Here is an 18,088-nt window from a genome sequence, read left to right on the forward strand (position 1 = left end):
AGGTGTAAACTAACGTGTTTATGTGAAAGAAGAAAAAGTAATTTCTGCCTATGAATTGAGGTTTTTGAAGAACCTTTAACTCAATAAATATACCATCCGTTTTTACTCAGACTCTTTTGTCATCTTTTAATCCCCTCCTAAGGGCCACTGATGCAGGTTACAGCTGCAGTGTTAGGATGCAGGGTTCCTTGTGGATACAGAGCCAGACTGTAAATGAGCAACACACAAATAAAAGCTTTATAGTTGCTAATGGAGTCTGTGAAAACTAAGTATTCTTGTTTCTTTATTGAAAAAGCTGCGAAGGATCACTTTCTTCATACCTGTGTGAACCCATTTAAATCCCTGACACATGGGGCTTTACCGTGACTAGAACCAAACGGCTAATGAAGGCTTTGCTAGTTCTGTAGCAGGTATATGGGCATTTCTCCTCCTGTGGGGCACGTTGCCCTTTTTGCTGGGGTTGAGGAAGGAGAGAGACCACCTGCAGTTAGGAGTAATTATTGGTGCCCCACAGTCAGTAGCAGGCACTCTGGAAGAAGATGAATCTACGTTCCAAGGGCAGCTACAATATAAAATTTACTATTGGCAGTGGAACTAAGTAGTGTCAATCAGCAATCCACCAACAAACTGTTCCTCGTTTGCTTAAAAAAAAACAAATAAAAATCCTCTGCTCTTCCAGTGCCTTACTGTATTTCTGTAGTTGTAGCTCATGGAGTCATTGCATGTTGGTGCAGGTCTCTGCAGTGAGTGGCAGAATGTCTCTGGATGGTTAGGCTGCTTTCTGGACCGTGCCCACAGCTTGCCACAGAAGTACGAGATCCTTAAATTGGTAGTTCAGATAATGGCAAGTAGGAGAAAAGATAAACCCCACAAGGCTGTAAAGGAAGGATTTTTGTTACTGTTCTTTATATTGTGAAAATGGAGACATGTTAGAAGTTCGCTCTAGTTACCTGTGAGCTCCCAGACAGTGGTTTGTGGGCTGTACCCGCCTTACAGTGTAGGGTACAGAAATGCTGTCTGGTGGGACTTCCTACCTGTGTATCTGGTGGTCAAAAGGAAAATCATAGAATCATAGAACGATTAGAGTTGGAAGGGACCTTAAAGATCATGAAGTTCCAACCCTCCTGCCATAAGCAGGGACACCTCCACTAGAGCAGGTTGCTCAAAGCCCCATCCAGCCTGGCCTTGAACACCTCCAGGGATGGGGCATCCACAGCTTCCCTGGGCAACCTGTTCCAGTGCTTCACCGCCCTCACAGGAAAGAATTTCTTTCTAGTATCTAATCTAAATCTCTCCTCTTCCAATTTAAAACCATTACCCCTCATCCTATCGCTCCACTCCCTGATAAAGAGTCCCTCCCCATCTCTCCTGTAGCCCCTTCAGGTACTGGAAGGCCATTATAAGGTCTCCCTGGAGACCCGCTTGGCGTTCGCTTCTCTGCCTCTCAGGCACACTTACTCAGGGTATAACAGGCCGGTAAAACAGCACAGTTTCTCATCTGTAACGGAAAAGCAGCGTTGATCGTGTTTGTAATGGGAAGCAACGATGATGCAGCAGCACCTCAGAGTCCCAAGGGGCACCCGCTGTTGTCCACGTGCAAAGGGAAGATGAGTACAGGAAACTGGATTCCACCTTTGAAGTACAGAAAAGGCTGTTTGACTGCTTTGCTGAAACTTGAATTTAAAACATCTGTTCTTACAACATAGTGGAAAAGGCTACATCATTGCTACATGTGAAGTTCAAGAGGACAAAGGGAGATCAAAGAGTCTCAGAATAAGGCGTTGGGAGCTGCGTGGCTACAGATGTTCCTTTGGAGAGCTGTGGAGGGAATTACATTGAGTTCATGGGTGCATTTTAAGTTTAATAAATAAATAAATACATTAAGTTTTACGAATATGCAAGATTTACTGTGATATCACTCAACCCAGAATAGGTAACGGTTTTGATCACCGCGCACACTGGAAACCTAAACAAACCTCTTGGCCAACGTTTTCTTTGGCTTTTGAGCATCCTGGATGATTTAGCTGCGTGTTCTGGAAAAAGCACTTACAGTAGCAGGAAATGCAGCTCCTTGTGTGAATGGGCTTTAACAGAGCCCACAATTTTGTCATGTTTGGGTTCAGTTTTGGTCACTTTGCAGCACAGTATCAGCGCAAATGGAAAATGTTGCTTTTAACTTTTCGGCGATAGCTTTAAGTTTCTTAATGGACTATTTGACACATTTGAATATTAGACTGGCTTTTGAAATGGATGTTTCTCATTTGGTAGATTACTTCAGCTGTAAATTGCTAGCTTAGCTCTAGGGCCTTCGTTTATAGCTGGTTTCCCCATAACATTAACTTTGCAGTTATCATAGAATTATAGAATCATCTAGGTTGGAAGGGACCTTTAAGATCTAGTCCAACCATCAACCTAACTCTGATAAAACCCATCACTAAACCATGTCTCTAAGCACTATGTCAACCTGGCTTTTAAATACCTTCAGGGATGGTGCCTCAACCACTTCCCTGGGCACCCCATTCCAAGGCTTAAGAACCCTTTCTGTGTAAAAACTTTTCCTAATATCCAATCTGAACCTCCCCTGGCGCAACCCACTTGCCATTGTGTCCTTCCCTTTATATAATATATATTATTTATATATTGACACTGACCTTGAAATTTTATTTATATTAAATTTGCTGTCATGGTATTTTGGCTGTTGGTGTTCTGGTCTTCAGGTTTTTAATATAGTTTTTTAATATACATGAATTTCTTAATTTAATGTATTCTAACACAGTATTTAATATGTATTGTGTTGGAGTTGCCTATACTTTCAACATCGTTCCGCCAATATACTGCAGACCTCATACTTTTGTAGTTCCTCAAAACAGTTCTTTAGCTTTCTTGTTCTAAAGAGGGTGTTGCAAGATAGTGGCAAATACCCATTTTTGCTTAAAGTAGGTTTTCCTTCAACCAATATGAGCTTTGTTTTTTTTTCTCTGCTTGTACACTCTCCCCTGAGCCGAGCATTGTGAAAATGTAGAGCTAATCTACCTTTGCCTAATTGTAAGTCAGAAGAAAGATGATTAATACATTTTTAAGAGTAAATCTTTTCCGTGAAAAAGAGTAAGTCTAATAAATGACCAAGATCGGTTTTCCATGAAAGCGCCTGGTATAATGCCTGAAGATTTAGAACTGTAAACTGGATGAGGGACTTCATTTTTAAAATAAGCAAGATTGCGGATTGAATCTTCAAGATTTGGACATTTTTCAGACCAGTGCATGGATCCAGACACAGGTTGCACAGAATATTTTAAAAGACAAGCGAGAATCACGCAGTTTCTCATGAGAACAAATGGGAGCTAGGCCCCTCCATGCTTATTTTATTACTGCTTTTGTTTTGGATGTTGAAGGGGAGGATGTGCTGGGCTTTTTAAGAGCATGAGTCATGTGTAATTGTGCTCTGTGTCCTACCCTCTTTTGCCCTTCCTGAGTAACTTGGAATCTGCTGGCAAATTTCAACCGGATTTTACTGAACTTTGCAAAAAAATAATTGTCTGTGGAGTTTTTTTAACCTCTTGTTCCAAGTTGTGAAATTTCTCTGCTGAGTGGGGGAGACAGATCCAGGCTAGCTCCTCTGATGAGGAGGTGGCCCCAGGTTAATCCGCAGCTGCTGGCCCGGTAGCCATGAGGCACCGAGCTTCAGCCGGGCCCTGCTTCTGCCGGCTGGTGCCCGGGGGAGGTGGCAGCGGGGGCACTAAAGGGAGCAGGGGTAAACCGTGCTGGGGTTGGGCGCGTGGGAGCGCGGGGACGGAGAAGTCCATAGGGAACCAGGCGTCATTCGCTGCTCATGGAACAACTTGTTGTTTTTTCTAAATCTTCCTCGTAGTCCACAGGCTGCCCAGTGGAGGTAAGTGCGCATGGAGCAAGCACATCGGTAAACGCTACTCAGCAGCTTCTAATTGCCCCCTCACTTTGCCTTCTTAAGAGCCCTTCTCTCGATCCCTTCAAAACGCCACCTGAAAAGCTCTTCTCCTTTGTCTGTGCCCCTCAGATTTTCTCCTTTTGCTGCTCTGCAACTGTCAAGCTTTGCACATAGCTGTTTATAAAGCCCTAACCACCACCTTGTTGATTTAGGATTTTTAGTTTGTGATTCTGTGATTTTATTATTCTAGAAATAATTGTGTGATGCCTTTATGTGAAAGCTGTGCTATAAAATAAAAAATGTTTGGTGTCCCTCCCCTTCCCCCCCTTCCCCCCCCCCCCCCCCCCCCCAAAAAAAAAAAAAAATTAATAATATTCTTCTCCCTTGGAATGTTAGGCATGGTGACAAGATTCTGGGAAATTGGATAAACTGTTTACGATAGGCATCACGTTCAGCCTACACAGTGATGGAATGATAACGTTTCCATTTAGGGAGTATCATCTCATCCTTGGATGGCGCTCAAATTCCTGTATGTGTGTAGCTGTGACATAGCAGCTTAACTAAGCCATGATATTAATGCATGGCTTTCTAGTAACGTAGTGTTGTCTCTTACGAATGTAAGCAATAAAACCAGAAAGGATGTGACTGTCTGTACGTGTGCTCATACGTGTAGAACTGCCGCCATCCCTTGGAAAGCACAGAATGAAACCAGCAAGCATACCGCTGGGTTCAACGCTTCTGTTAAGGTGAAGGGTTAATATTAATAATGGCCGGAATTCTAGAAATGCTGAAAATTTTAAGTGCTGCAAAGGTTCAGCAGTGATTTGGAAAAATTATAGTAAGAAAACTGCTGCAGTAAGTTTGAATATTGATCCACGTTTCTGATGTGCCCTTATCAGACTGGATCTAACCAGCGTTCTCCTCTTGGCTCCCGTATCTCCCAACACATCATTCAATAAGAGAAAGTAGGTCAGTGGTCTAAGAGGAAACCAAACATTTGCCGGGTCTCGTGACTTCTTACGGCAGGCAGTCGGAGCTGGGAAAGGTGTTAATTGAAGGCAGTGTGTGTAAAGAGAGAGGGAGGGAGTTAGAGCTGAGATTGGCTAAAAACGTGGAGCAGTTTGAGTGTCTGTCTGTGGGGGCTTTTTTCATTTGCCAGCCAAAACAAACCAAACCAGTTCCGTGTCATAGAAACTGCTTGTTCAATCCAAAAATAATATTTTCTTTTTTCATATTTTTTAGTCCTTAAAAATGGATCTGAACGTCAAATATATATAAAACCAAAAAAAATCTGAATGCTTAGGAATTTACAGAATATTCACAGCTTGGAATTTACCAAGGTTGGCATATATTTGAGGATAGTGTAAATTGAGCCAAAGTCTCATTTTTCCTGTCCAAGACACGTGCCTTGAACCTTATTCAAGTACCAATAAATTTTCTACCTCCTCATAAATCAAATAAAATACTTGTCAGATGTTTGTGTTTGAGAGACCCATAGCATTGAGGCCATAAAACAGGAGAAAACGATGAAGTCTAGGGTGACTGCTTCAATATTTAAATAACTTTTGTATTTTATGTATGTGGTTGTATTTGTAAACGTTCCTGTTCTTGCCAGGTCTGTACATTAACCAAGGAAGATAACCGGAGAGTGGGGGTCATTCCGAGTGACGAACAGCTCCACGTGTTACCTCTTTACAAAATTTCACAAACGGATGAATTCGGCACCGAGGAGGGACTGGAAGCTAAGATAAAAGCCGGCGCCATACAGGTGCTCACAGCATTTCCCAGAGAAGTACGAATGTTAGCTGAGCCTCTCAGAGCTACGAAGAAAAAGAAACCAGACACAAGGAGGACCCCGTCTGAAAAGCAGCCATTAATAGATAAAAAATATTCAACACCAGTAAAGCTGAAAACTGAAGCCCCAGAAAATCTTGGCAACACTTTGCATTGTTTAGGTGAGTGGTGCTCATTAAATTCTGCCAGTCTCTTCTGCCATTGTGTTGCCTCTCATCTGAGGGGAAGGAAAAGTTCCTTAATACCCAGTTTTATAAAATACTTTCATATTCTGCATTTTAGGGGCTAGTGAGCAAGTCATTGTAGTCAGTATTCTCTTTTGGAACAGGAAAAAAACAAGGTGATCACCCAAAAATAAGTTTGTGGCAGTGTGTAAGCACCAGTGAAATATTTCCAAGTTCCCTTATTCTAATAAATAATGGCAGTAGCAACATCTTGAACTACTGTTGTAGGAATGTTTATCTAAATAACTGACATGTACTTTCAAATGACAGAAATTCAAGAGCTGTGTTATCCACTTCCTGTGAAAGAAATGGCTTTCTCAGAATCTGAGTTGATGATAATTTCCTGTCAAGGGCATGGATGCTGCTGCAAAGCAAGAGATTTGCAGAAAAAAACCCCAAGTTTTATCAAATAAGACAGTGCCTCTCAAATTGTTCCTTGAAATATTATTAGCAGGTGGAATGTGTCGGCAGCCAGGTAGACGGCAGGCCGTGTTGGTTCTGTTACAAGGTGACCACGGCCAGAGCCTTCTGCTGCAGCAGGGGTTTGTGCAAGGTGGGATCCTGGCTTGACGGAGCTGGGTGGAGGCGTGTTTGCGCCTGGGGATGCCGTTTTACCTGGGTTCGGAGTTTGGGCCGGTGCTTCCGGGGGTGGAACTGTTCTATGGGACTTTGCTGTAATGAGAAGTAGAAAAGAAAGAAGAGGTGGAGGAAGGAAGACTTAGATTCGGTGGGGAAAAAATAAAAGGAATTAAAGCATAGCCTATCTACCTCCTAGGAAGAAGAGAGGAAAATTAGCCTACCTGCTATGATTTTGAATTTTATTTCATGAGAGACATTCAGATATGTGTAATAGATTCAAGGGGAACGTCCGCATTTTGGGAGGATTAAATTTTAAAAGAAAATCCATTTGACACATTTTTGTAATTTGCACTCTGCACCCTGCTTTGTCTTGGTAGAGGAGCCAGCACAAGCAGTAAACTTTGCATCTAGCAAGAGGGAATGAGAACAAGAAAAGCAGGATTATTGACACCCCTAGGAAATTAGACAGACATTCAATTAATCTCACACAAGTTTGGGAGAGACAGTCCAGGCTGTGAAACAAATGTAAAAGGACTCCTCAGGCTGAGGATGACATCCAACGCTAGCTCTGAAGCAATGATTAATAACTTCCATCGTGCTTGGGGAAGCATTGGGGGACTCTGGTTTGGGGAGGAATTCTGAAATTGTCTGATCTCACTGGAACGTTGTTTTGAAACACTGATGTAGAGGCATGATCCACCGACCTGGACATGACATTGTAGTTACAAATAGGCACGGCTTCGATACCTGAAAACCACACCTTTAACAAATGGCATGATATTCTGAGTTTTGCCATATGCTTTGGGAATGTGGAACTTGAACATGCAAAAATAATAAAATAACTGTGTAAACAAGTCAACTTACATCATTTGCTTGGACTTGAAGTATTCTGCTAAAGTAATTTAAAAGGGCTGCTGACAAAAATAAGTCACAGAGTGAGGAAGAAACACTTTTATGAGTGAGAAAGTTGTTCAGAGATGGAAAAATAAGAATGCGGATAGTGGCAGGTATCATTTTAGTCCTGAAGAATGGAAAATTTTAGTCTAGCTGAGATTGTTAGGCTTAATATGAAAACAAAATCAAAGCGCGTGTGAGACAGAGGAGTTGAAACTAGATGATCCAGTAGTGACTCCTGATGGTAAACTAGAGGAAACGATTATTTAAATCAGGATTCCTTCGTATTAATAGTGGCATTCAATTCTGGTCACACCATTTAAAAATAAAAGGTAAAGGATTGAAAAATAGTAAACAAAGAGAAACTTATTAGGGGAAGAAAAAAAATACTGCTTACCTAGTTTTATGTAAGCAGTAAATAAAATATCACTAAAGATATGTTAAGCAAGTCAGATGCTACTATTAAATTTTCTCCTAATGTAAGAAGAGAAGAATACTTAGTGACACTTCAACTGTGAAGGAAAAGGTACTGATAAATGGTGCATGTAATGTATGGCACTACATCTACTAGAGTTTAGAATACTGGTTTGGCTTTTTCGATATTAAAAAGAATATGAAGGATGTGCAATTAGATGAGATAGCAGTGGTGTTATGTTTGTACGTTATGTGTGGCAGTGATGGTTTTGGCCGCGTGAGGCTGTCCCTCTTCGGAGCAGCCTGGGAGGAGTCACAGGGATGGCTGTGCTGTGTTGCTCATGACGTAGATGTAGTGTGTTCTTTTGAAAGAGACCTGGCGGTCATTTCAGAGCCGTTGCAGCATCCCCCAGCTGGAAAGCGTGGAAGGTTTTGAGAGCTTCCTCAAACCTATATGTCTTCACCACACGGAGAACTGGAAATTAGAAAGGGATAAGAGAGGATTCTCTTATCCTCTTCATGGCCTTTACCTGGCAGCAAAGATGGTGGTGAGGAAGACCTTCTCCGAGTGCTGAGGACAGTTGAAGTCGGCTTGGTAGAGCATGCGTATGTGCAGATTTGGTTTGAATCCTGACTGTGTCAAGTCCTTTGCAGAAACGCTGTGTATTAAATGGGGTGCACCTGCCATGCACCTTTTGCCAACAGCAAGCAGCACAGCTGTTAATTTTTACATCTGTCCTAATGCTGAGAGCCTTTGAAATTCTCAGTTACTATGAAATACATATTAAAGATAAGAGGCCTTACATCCTTTCTGGTATAGTCCTGTCATTTAACCACATTATTCTGAACAACTAAACTTGGAGATGGAAGGGTTATTTTTGTCTCCATAAATAGTAGTGATTCTTCTTGGCCCATATTGGATAGAACAGGAGGGGAACCACCAGCTTAGGCAGAGTTCCTGAGCTGGCCACAGCAGAGTAGCGGCCACTTCAGCCAACAGCTCCCAGTGGAGGTGCACCAGGCCCTGTTTGAACAGGAGGTGTTCCTGGGGAGCCATGCCACCTTCTCTGAACCATGACTGATTTACCTCTACCCGTATATTTGAATTAATTTCTCTTAATCTCTGCTGCTTGGCCCCACATAGCAGGAGCCTCTGGCAGAAGGTGGGGAATTTGCTGGAACCACGGCCATTTTGAGAGTGCTGTGGTTGTTAAAACTTATTTCCAGGGAATGTAGATTTCCTGTCAGAGGTGATGGACAGTGTAGTTCTCAAATGCTGCGTTTCAGATCTTTTGGAGGAAGGCCTTGGTCTGGAGGGGTATTCTTAATTAAATTAAATGCTTTGAGTTTTATGTCACAGAAGAGGTTTTTAAAGGGTTGATGCAGTTTCCTTATGTCCCTCCACAACTTCAGTATTTGCATACTAACTATTGTGTCCATAATTTATCCCACTTTGCCTTTTTGCATTCCTATTGAAAGAATGCTTTTTAATCCATCACTGTTTATAAATTATTAGAAGACAGAATAGAAGAAAGAATAGTTCTTCTATATTCGGTAAAGTAATTAAACATTCTGTGTATTTATGGAACAAAGAAGAAACACTGACAGAGACGGTCTTTTATGAGAATTTGTGAGAGCTCTCTGTGGGGTGCCAGTTTACCAGCAAAACACATGTAAAGCAATTTCAGGGCATGATGCAAAGCCCAACAAAGTCGATGGAATTCTTTCCCATTAATCCAGTAGACTCTGGATTGAATTTATCCATGAGGAGGATGAGTTGTTTGAGGAGACTGTTCCATAACCAAGCACAACTGCAGGGTGCCAGGACTAGAAATTGATTAGGGAGCTGACATAAATTGAAGAAGTGTGTCTCCACAAAGACCTGAAAGAATTAATGTCTGGCAGTTAGATGGAAGACAGCCGAATCGCATGATGCAGCTTTGTGAAGATGGACTTACCTGAAGTATGTTGCCAGATACAAAGAAAATTTGAGTAGTAACTTGCTAATGCACAAATCATTGTAATTCAGTAACTTATCTGCTGCGATGGACAAGATCTATAAGCACACTTTCTCCTTTGATCATAATATGGGGTTAAAGCAGTGAAGAATTTTGCTTGTTTCACAGGCTTAATTGCAGACAGACTAAATTGCATCATTTAAGTAAAAACTTTTGCACAGTGCTGCCTGCTGGGCCGGGCGGTGCTGAAGGCACTCAGCTGCTGGGAAGCACTTGTGTGGAATTGGGCTGTGTGAATCGGGGCTGAGCAGTTATTTCATTTTACCTCTTTATTTTATTCGTCCCTCTGGGAAATACCTTTCTATTTTATATACCGGCAGTCTGATTGGAAAAGGTTAAGGCGTTACTTCAGCAAGGCTGTGATATATGCCATAGAGATATTCCAAAAAAGCTAAAAATAACCATTTTGAAAAATCTGTAGTCGTCATGTATATCTTCCATATTAGAAAGCAAGTATGAAAATATTATAAAAGGTCTATTATTAACTAAGTGAGGAAAAGTACTTACACTTTGGTGTGCGTTTTCTTTTAGGGAACAAACCAGATGCTTTAAAACCTGGAATAAAAACGGAGACTTCTGATCACCTCTATGCCATGAAACATACTTCAAACACTACTAAAAATTGCTCTTTATTAAAACAGTATACGGCTTCCTCCCCTTTTAAGGTGGATAGTTTACATCCCTATTCATCTTTAGCACATAAGCCTGGCCTAACAGCAGTGACTAATATTCAACAAGATTTTTCAGTTCCCTACGGGTATTTTGAATGCAGTAGTAAGCAACCTCATGTGACACCTTATGTTAATTGTAAGAACTTTGATGTGTCGGTCAAAGATTATACTGGAATTTTGCTGAATGATAAGATGAATGGTGTGCCACCGATTCTTCCAGAGGTCACTGCTCCAGGCCCTCCAGCCCATAAAGACCCCCTGCCCGCTATACTTGAACATCAGCCAGACAAACAGAATTGTCAGCTTCAGTTAGACAATTCTCCTTCTTCACAGATGATCGGCTCTTGTGATGTGTCAGTACCGCTAAGCTCTCCGGCAAAGGATGCAGTCGGAAACGAAGCTGACTGTTCCCATGGATGCCCAATGGAAAAGGGCAGCTCCCATCGAGAACAGATGTGTGATTTTGACTGTGTTGACGAAAAGCCAAACAGTGCGCTGGGACGACCGACTGATTCCGAAGAAAAAGCTGAGGAAATGTGGTCAGACAGCGAGCACAATTTTTTGGATGATGACATTGGTGGGGTTGCAGTGGCACCTTCTCATGGTTCTATCTTAATTGAATGTGCAAGACGAGAACTTCATGCTACCACACCTATTAAAAAACCCAACCGCAATCATCCCACAAGAATCTCTTTAGTTTTCTACCAACACAAAAATTTAAATGAGCCAAAACATGGTTTAGCCATGTGGGAAGCGAAGATGGCTGAGAGGGCGAAAGAAAAAGAAAAAGAAGCCGAAAGATTAGGAACGGAGAATACGGAACTGAACTCTAGCAGCAGGAAAACAAAGCAAACGAGTGAAAACAGAGATATTTTTTATGAAGACAATGAGTTCAACCAAATCCCATCACGCAGAGCATTAACAGTAACTAAGGATAACGTAATAACGGTATCTTCTTATGCCCTTACGCGAGTCGCAGGGCCTTACAACCATTGGGCATAGGTTTTAGTATCAAATGCCTCCTCTTGGTGCAGTGTTACACAGTGTTTCTTTAAGGTGCTGTTGAAGAGCAAGTCTCGTGTCGTTTACTATTTGCTCATCTCAACCATTTTAAGGCTGAGGTAAAAAAAAAAAGGGGGGGGATTTCTTCTTAAACTGTGACTTTAACATTTGGTGGTGCTCAAGCACATTTTAAGCAAAAAAAAAAAAAGTTGTATAGTTTTAATACATTCTAAAAAAGATTTTGTTTAGGTTATTAACCTTGATTGAATCATTCAGTTTATTACCTTTAGGAATTTATATTTTGGTGCTTTAAATCAAGTCTGTTTACTACAAAAATCATTTATAGGGATTTTAACAGGTTCACATTTTATGGTGTTAAATCAAGTTATACAGTAATAGCTCTACACAGCTCTTGGTGCTTAACCACATCAAACAGTTAAAAATAAATAAGCTGAATTATTATTTCATGGTGCCATTGCTTTAACAACTTCCAACCATTGCTATGTAGTCCAAATTACAGATAAATCTTTTAGAAAACCAATGAATTTTTTTTCCTCTAGATTTGTCATTATGTAAGAAATGAAATTATCGGTAATGATGGCTGGAAGTTGTTTTTAAGCTGTAAATATATATTTTAAAAGCACTTTCTATTTTTAAAATTAACTTGAAATAGTATAGTATAAGGATCATATTGTCTAAGGTTTGTGCATACTCTACAGAAGAAATCATTTTATTCTTGCTGTGTAGAGTTCCGTATCGTTACAGCTGCAGTATGTATGCTAATAGCATATGTCATTGTTTATACACTTGCCCTTTTTCATCGAAGATTTTATGTTGCATATAAACAACAGTTATCAAATACAGAAGCATTTTATTATTTTCAAGAGAGTGTACAAACATGAGATTAGGAGACGTCAATATGTGTGTTGCTATTGGGAGTTCTGAATATGATTTGGTTTTTTAAAGGCAGCGTTTGTTAGGATTTCTTTGAGCAATAAGTGCGTAAGTCTCATCCGTTTGGAGCATTCTAAGTTAACATGACAACCAAATGTTCCTAATGCCTCAGGGGTAGGATTGTTTTGGGATGAAAAAGAATACCCCCTAGAGTTGCCTTATTCTATTCTGGAAAAAAATAAAAAATTAATTTGGGGAAAATACAAAGGAAGTGTTGGAAAAGTAGGAAAATTCTAATACTTCACAGCAAATTTTTAATTAAGAATAACCGATCTGTAATATTCACCAGCTTTTGAAGTTCAGTTTTTTTACAAAAACATTTTGTAAATTTTTAAAGTGATTTATACATTTCATGTAGAAAGGGTTGTATTCTTCCTTCCAAACATAGGAAATTTATGTTCTCCATTTCTGTTGAAAAAGTGACATATCATGAAATGACTATTTGCTAAACCAGAGGAAAACCAGACACTCCATTGCTTCTAAATACTGTAGCATCCCACTCTTCTTTCTGATTCTCCTCTCCTATGTATTTCTTTTTTTTAAACTTATTTATTTATACAAATTACCAAATGACAATGTTAGCTAAGGATCGACCTCATCCTGCAACTTCTTCCATGAGAACAGCTCTGCGTAGCCATACCTGCCCAGTCAGAGCCAGGAGGGACCGCTCAAGCCAAGACTCCTCTCGTGACTGAGAGCTGCAGGATCAGGCCCCAGAGACGAAGCTGTACCTTAATTCTGCCTCGGAGTCCTCCCCGGCTGGGTAACCTGTAGGTATAACGAGGTCAGAGTTCTTTCCAGTGTGAAAATATGCTAATAATATACTTGATAATGTTATAATGTAGTGGTGCTGTAACAGAGGAATATGAACTATCTAGATCTGCTTTATTTAAAAACCTAGACAAGGTGCTCTTTCCTTGAAAAGTTGAACTGTAAGCGCTATATTTACAGTTTTGGTACGAAAAGTACATAAATTGTATTTTTAACACATAGTGCCAGTTAGGACCTTGGTGCTACAAATACTTAAATGAGGCTGTAGATCAATGAGACTGTTCTCCTGCATCAACGTGTGGTGTATCAATCCTGTATCACACGTGTGGTGTTTGCAGGAGCAAGGTCTGAAGTAGCAATCACTATCTAACGACCTTGGTTTCAATTCTACAGATTCCTGTCAAAATTAACAAAACCGTTGGTGGCAGAGGATGGCTGAATTGAACCCATTCTCTGTATCTTACCTATTTTAAGTAAAATTTTTAAAAAACCGGGTATGCTGCAAATTTTAATTCAAAGCTTAATATTCGTTCAAATAGAGGATATGAAGGGATTGTAAATAATAATAAAACAAAAACAATATTATGCCATCATTTTGTACCAGCAGTTTTATGCTTCTTGACTATGTAATATACAGTATACATCAAATCATTACGGTATTTTGTGTGCCTTAGATTTCCATTTTAAAACTTGTATATTTTTGGTGAGCCGAAGATTAGTAAGAATTCCAGCTGTCCCTACAGTAAGTAGTACTGTACGTTCTCTAGCTGTTCCGTTCATGTGTTTGCTATCTGAAAACCCTTGTCCGACACCACGATCCATCATTTCCAGAAAAAATTAGTTTATTGGTTTCACTGATAGTGCTGATAGCTTTAGTTTCTGTAATGCAAACTGAAAGATCATTTATTGTTCTACACAAAAGTAATTAGGTTGCAGAGCCATCTCTTTACCTTTTAAAATGTTCAGATCGTTAAAGTGGATCATTTTTACTTGAATCTTCCCCTAATGAATGCCCACGTTTAAATTATGTATGATTGGCGACTTTGAGGTCGAAAAACCAGCAGCTTCCCTCAAAGAAGTGAGAAACTGAAAAAGATGGATGTAAAAGGATCCCTCCAAACATAGCCCCTGGCAAGTCACAGCTCGAGTGACTGTGCCAACAGACTTTCAGTAAGTACAGGTCTACCTTTTTTTGAAATGGCAATTTTAACAGAGAGAAGTATCTCTTCGCATAATTAATGCTATTAACTGATAGGTGCTAAAGCTCACACTTACTACTTACTAAGTTTACTTAACATGAGAAAAATATATCATCTATACAAAAAAAATATCATTGGCGGTGCTCTTTCCTGGACTGTCCATCACGTAACTACTTTTTCAGCGTGTACGCAGGAGGCAGGTTACCCGGCCGCTTGCATTGCCTGCTGCGGCACGTAGCAGGTTGTGATTTGAGAAGCTAATGTTTTCTATTGCTGTACTGCAGTCTAGAAAACGCACGTATTTACTGTTTTTACAACTGTGTGCTATTTATTGTAACACTTCAGAATATTTATCAGCCTTGTACACGAATTATGTTGTTTTGAGTAAGGTTATCATTTTATAACAGTGTCTCTTAAAATTTGCAAATCTGTGGGTCTGTTGCTTTCCTTTGCAGCCCACACAACCACTTGTAATTTGCTCTTACCCCTTAGCAAAGTCCTTCCGAGGATGGCCAGATCAGGAGCTGGATGGAAAATGAAGGTAGCTGGCTAGGTCAGACCTGCGTATTTTACGTAGTTTCCAACAGCTGGCACTGTGCTGGGGAGGGAACCCAGAAAATGGATTCAGGCGCGGACTGGTGTTGGGGTGTGGTTGTCTTTTCATCCTTTTTCCCAGTACACTAGCAAAAACTGTCGTGATCGAACATGAGACACCTCTGACTAACCAGAAGAAATCCCCCTCGTCCCTTTCTCCGCTAGGTCCAGTACCACCCTCTGCCTTCACCCTGGAGGGAAGGAATAGTACTTTCTGCAGGCACCAACCAGTTCTCTTTGACTCGCTGAGTCCCTGTTGAAGTTACTGTGGTCGTGCCCAGTTAAAGAGTGAATTTTACTTCTGCAGTTTCTCTGTGCTTACTGATTTGTAACATGCTATTGTATTACAGAGAATAGAAAAAATTATTTCTATAAATATTTTAGTCACAAGATCCAGAAAGCTTTTTAAGAACTTACAAGTACTTGTGACTTTCTAGCTGTAACAGTTGTATTCAGATTTTTTTTTTTTAAGGACTTTCTAAGCTAACTTTTATTTAGAATAACTGCTGTTAAAAGTCCTTATGTTACCTATGACAGTGCTTCTCTATACTTAGAACAGGAAATAACTCTAGAATCTTAAGCAACACTTTATGTTAAACATAGATAAATGACAGCTTCTTTAGTACTTAAGATTATTTGTAACATACAGCTGTTTGGGGTTTTTTAAAGACCTTTTTAATATCATTGCAGTATTAGGCTAAATTTGGTGGGTTAAATTTGGGTACTGTTTATGTTGCTGCAGCCCCATTGACTGCAATGCGCTCATTCACCAGGCTTTCATGCCGTTTCCATATCTAACTGGATGGACGTGGGTGACAGTTGACCAAAGTCTCTGCCGGCTCAGACCCTTGCAACCCTACCACAATTATCAGGTTTTGCAAGGACAGACGGAGACAGATTTGGAGTAAATGTACTTCTGGGTAAAGACAGAGGTTATATTCTTTGTAGCATGAGAAGTGATTCAAGGTCTGTAAAGAGACAATACCTTCACCTCAAGTTTCAGGCATGCAGGCAGGTGTGTTTCAGACCACCTTCAGGCTTATGCGCTTGACAGCTTTTTTGATTTTTCTTACCTGGCAGGTTGTTCAATGAGAGAGGGATGTTACGGAAGTGTGCTAATAAAACTGCAGTTTCGTGGGTTGATATTTAAAATCTAAGGTCGGTCTTGCCCTCTCATTTTCTGTGAAATTTCTCTTACGTTGAAATTAGCTCCTTTTATCAAGCAGTCATCAGCTTTGTAGTCCGTTTGTGTAATCTTTTTCTTTTTTTTTTTTCACACAGAAATCCTGTAAATTCTAGGTTAACAGGAGGAAATAACTGTGCCCTCAGATATAGGAAAAACTAAATGGCGTGCCCACTTCTATACTTTGTATAGGTAACAGCAATTGCATTCAGGCAGTGTTGAACAAACTCTTTCAGGTCTGTTGTGGTCACTAAAATTCAGATTAGGGTCTTTGTGACATACCTTCCATAAAATTGTGGTTTACTTCTTGTGTGAAAGGTGTCTGCCCAACTGTGACCCATGATGCTGTCTATGATCTGATCTTAACATGAACAGAGAGTTGAGGAACAGTCCGATGACGTTGGGAAATTCTGACTTTCTTCTCAGTTTTATCAGGTGTTGATCTGACTTTCAGGAGAAGTGCAGAGGGAATATCTTTCCGTAAAATTAAACTGTAGAGAAAATTGTCATTAGTTATTGTGATACCACAGTACTGCACTGCGATGTCTGTGCTACAGCATTGTTTCTAAGCTGTAGGGATGTGTCACACAGCTGTGGATGTATGTACAAATTCAGCTCTTTCCACAGTTCCTCTGGAGATGGTCATCTCTCCTTTGTTCTCTGCCTGCGTGCACTGGTTTAAGGAAAAGACAGGAGGGAGAGAGAGAGCTGGTGACCCTTCCTTTAATCTGTGTAGAAGAACAAGGTAGCAATCACTGCTGTCATCACCAGTCTGCTGCTCCTTCCCACCGTCAGGATGGAGAACGCGGAAAGCTGGTGGGACGTATGGCGCGAATAAGTCACAGACAAAGCTGTGAAGGTGCAGTCGGTGTTTGAGACAGCCTTCCCTGTCCACATGTAGTTGCCAGGGTACTTCTTCATATTGACACTTTTTTGGTACATCTAACTTTAAATTCATAAGCTTTTTTATTTAGTCTGTGACACATTTATGTTCTCCTTTAATATTAAGCAGAGCAGCCAGTGTCAAAAGTCCCAAGGATATGGCTACTTAGTGGAAGAGTACAGACACTGGCTGCAGTCTCTTCTGGAATTACCCGATGTTTAGTCAATTTTCACAAGTTGTCTAGGTGCTGCTCCGGTGTCTCGCTGCAAAATTATAATTACACGAAGGAGTTTTATTTGAGGTTTTCTCAAAGACCAAGGATTTCTGATGATAGTGTCTCATCAGGCACCAGTATACATACAGATCACTCCTTCTAAAGAGTGGTTGAAAATATATTTTGTGTTTACTTTATTACTTCCCATTAAAACATTTTTGGTGATTTCAAAGGACTGAGCAAAACCTCTTGTTCAATACTGTCATTTACATTCGTGACCAAATTATAAAGAATTAATTCTACCATGTCTCCCTGAAGGACATTTAATTTGCCTAGTGTTGATGAGTATGTATGGTTTTCTACTCTGTACAGACAACATTGAATACTACAGCCACCTTTCTCACTCCATGGTCTCTTTATGGATGGTCTGCTGTGGTTGGCTATTTTCACAGTCAGCGCTAGATCACATTGTAGATCACATTGTAACCTGCTGCTGAATGCTTTAAATGCTTGTAACTACTCCAGAAGTTCTTCCTATCCCTCTGCAGATCTGCTTCAGCACTTGGCGTTAGCAGTATAGCTGTCAGCCTGCTCATGAATTCCCCGCGCACACTGCTGCTGCTTTGGATGTAAATCAACCAATCTTCATCTCAGGAATATCATAAGAATTTATCCTCCTTGTGATTCTTCCAAAATTGATTTCTTTCGGTCATCTTTTATTGTAGATATGACAGTTCTCGGGTTGCTTTTTTTACTTTCTGTTCTCTCACAGGGAGCCTAGATATTGCAG

The 18,088-nt window shown here is 40.4% G+C and overlaps 1 protein-coding gene across 1 annotated transcript in view; it reads left to right on the forward strand.

The window, feature by feature from the left end:
- The window catches only part of TET1 (tet methylcytosine dioxygenase 1), a 67,419-nt gene extending 55,724 nt beyond the window's left edge, over window positions 1-11,695 (forward strand). The window contains exons 11-13 of the mRNA XM_074154892.1: window positions 3,869-3,889; window positions 5,520-5,859; window positions 10,359-11,695. Of these exons, the coding sequence (XP_074010993.1) occupies window positions 3,869-3,889; window positions 5,520-5,859; window positions 10,359-11,500 (1,503 nt within the window). The 3' untranslated portion in view covers window positions 11,501-11,695. The remainder of the gene's footprint in view (window positions 1-3,868; window positions 3,890-5,519; window positions 5,860-10,358) is intronic.
- The last annotated feature ends 6,393 nt before the right edge of the window (window positions 11,696-18,088 follow it).

Source organism: Numenius arquata, chromosome 10, assembly GCF_964106895.1.
Source record: "Numenius arquata chromosome 10, bNumArq3.hap1.1, whole genome shotgun sequence".
Classification (NCBI taxonomy): Eukaryota; Metazoa; Chordata; class Aves; order Charadriiformes; family Scolopacidae; genus Numenius; species Numenius arquata.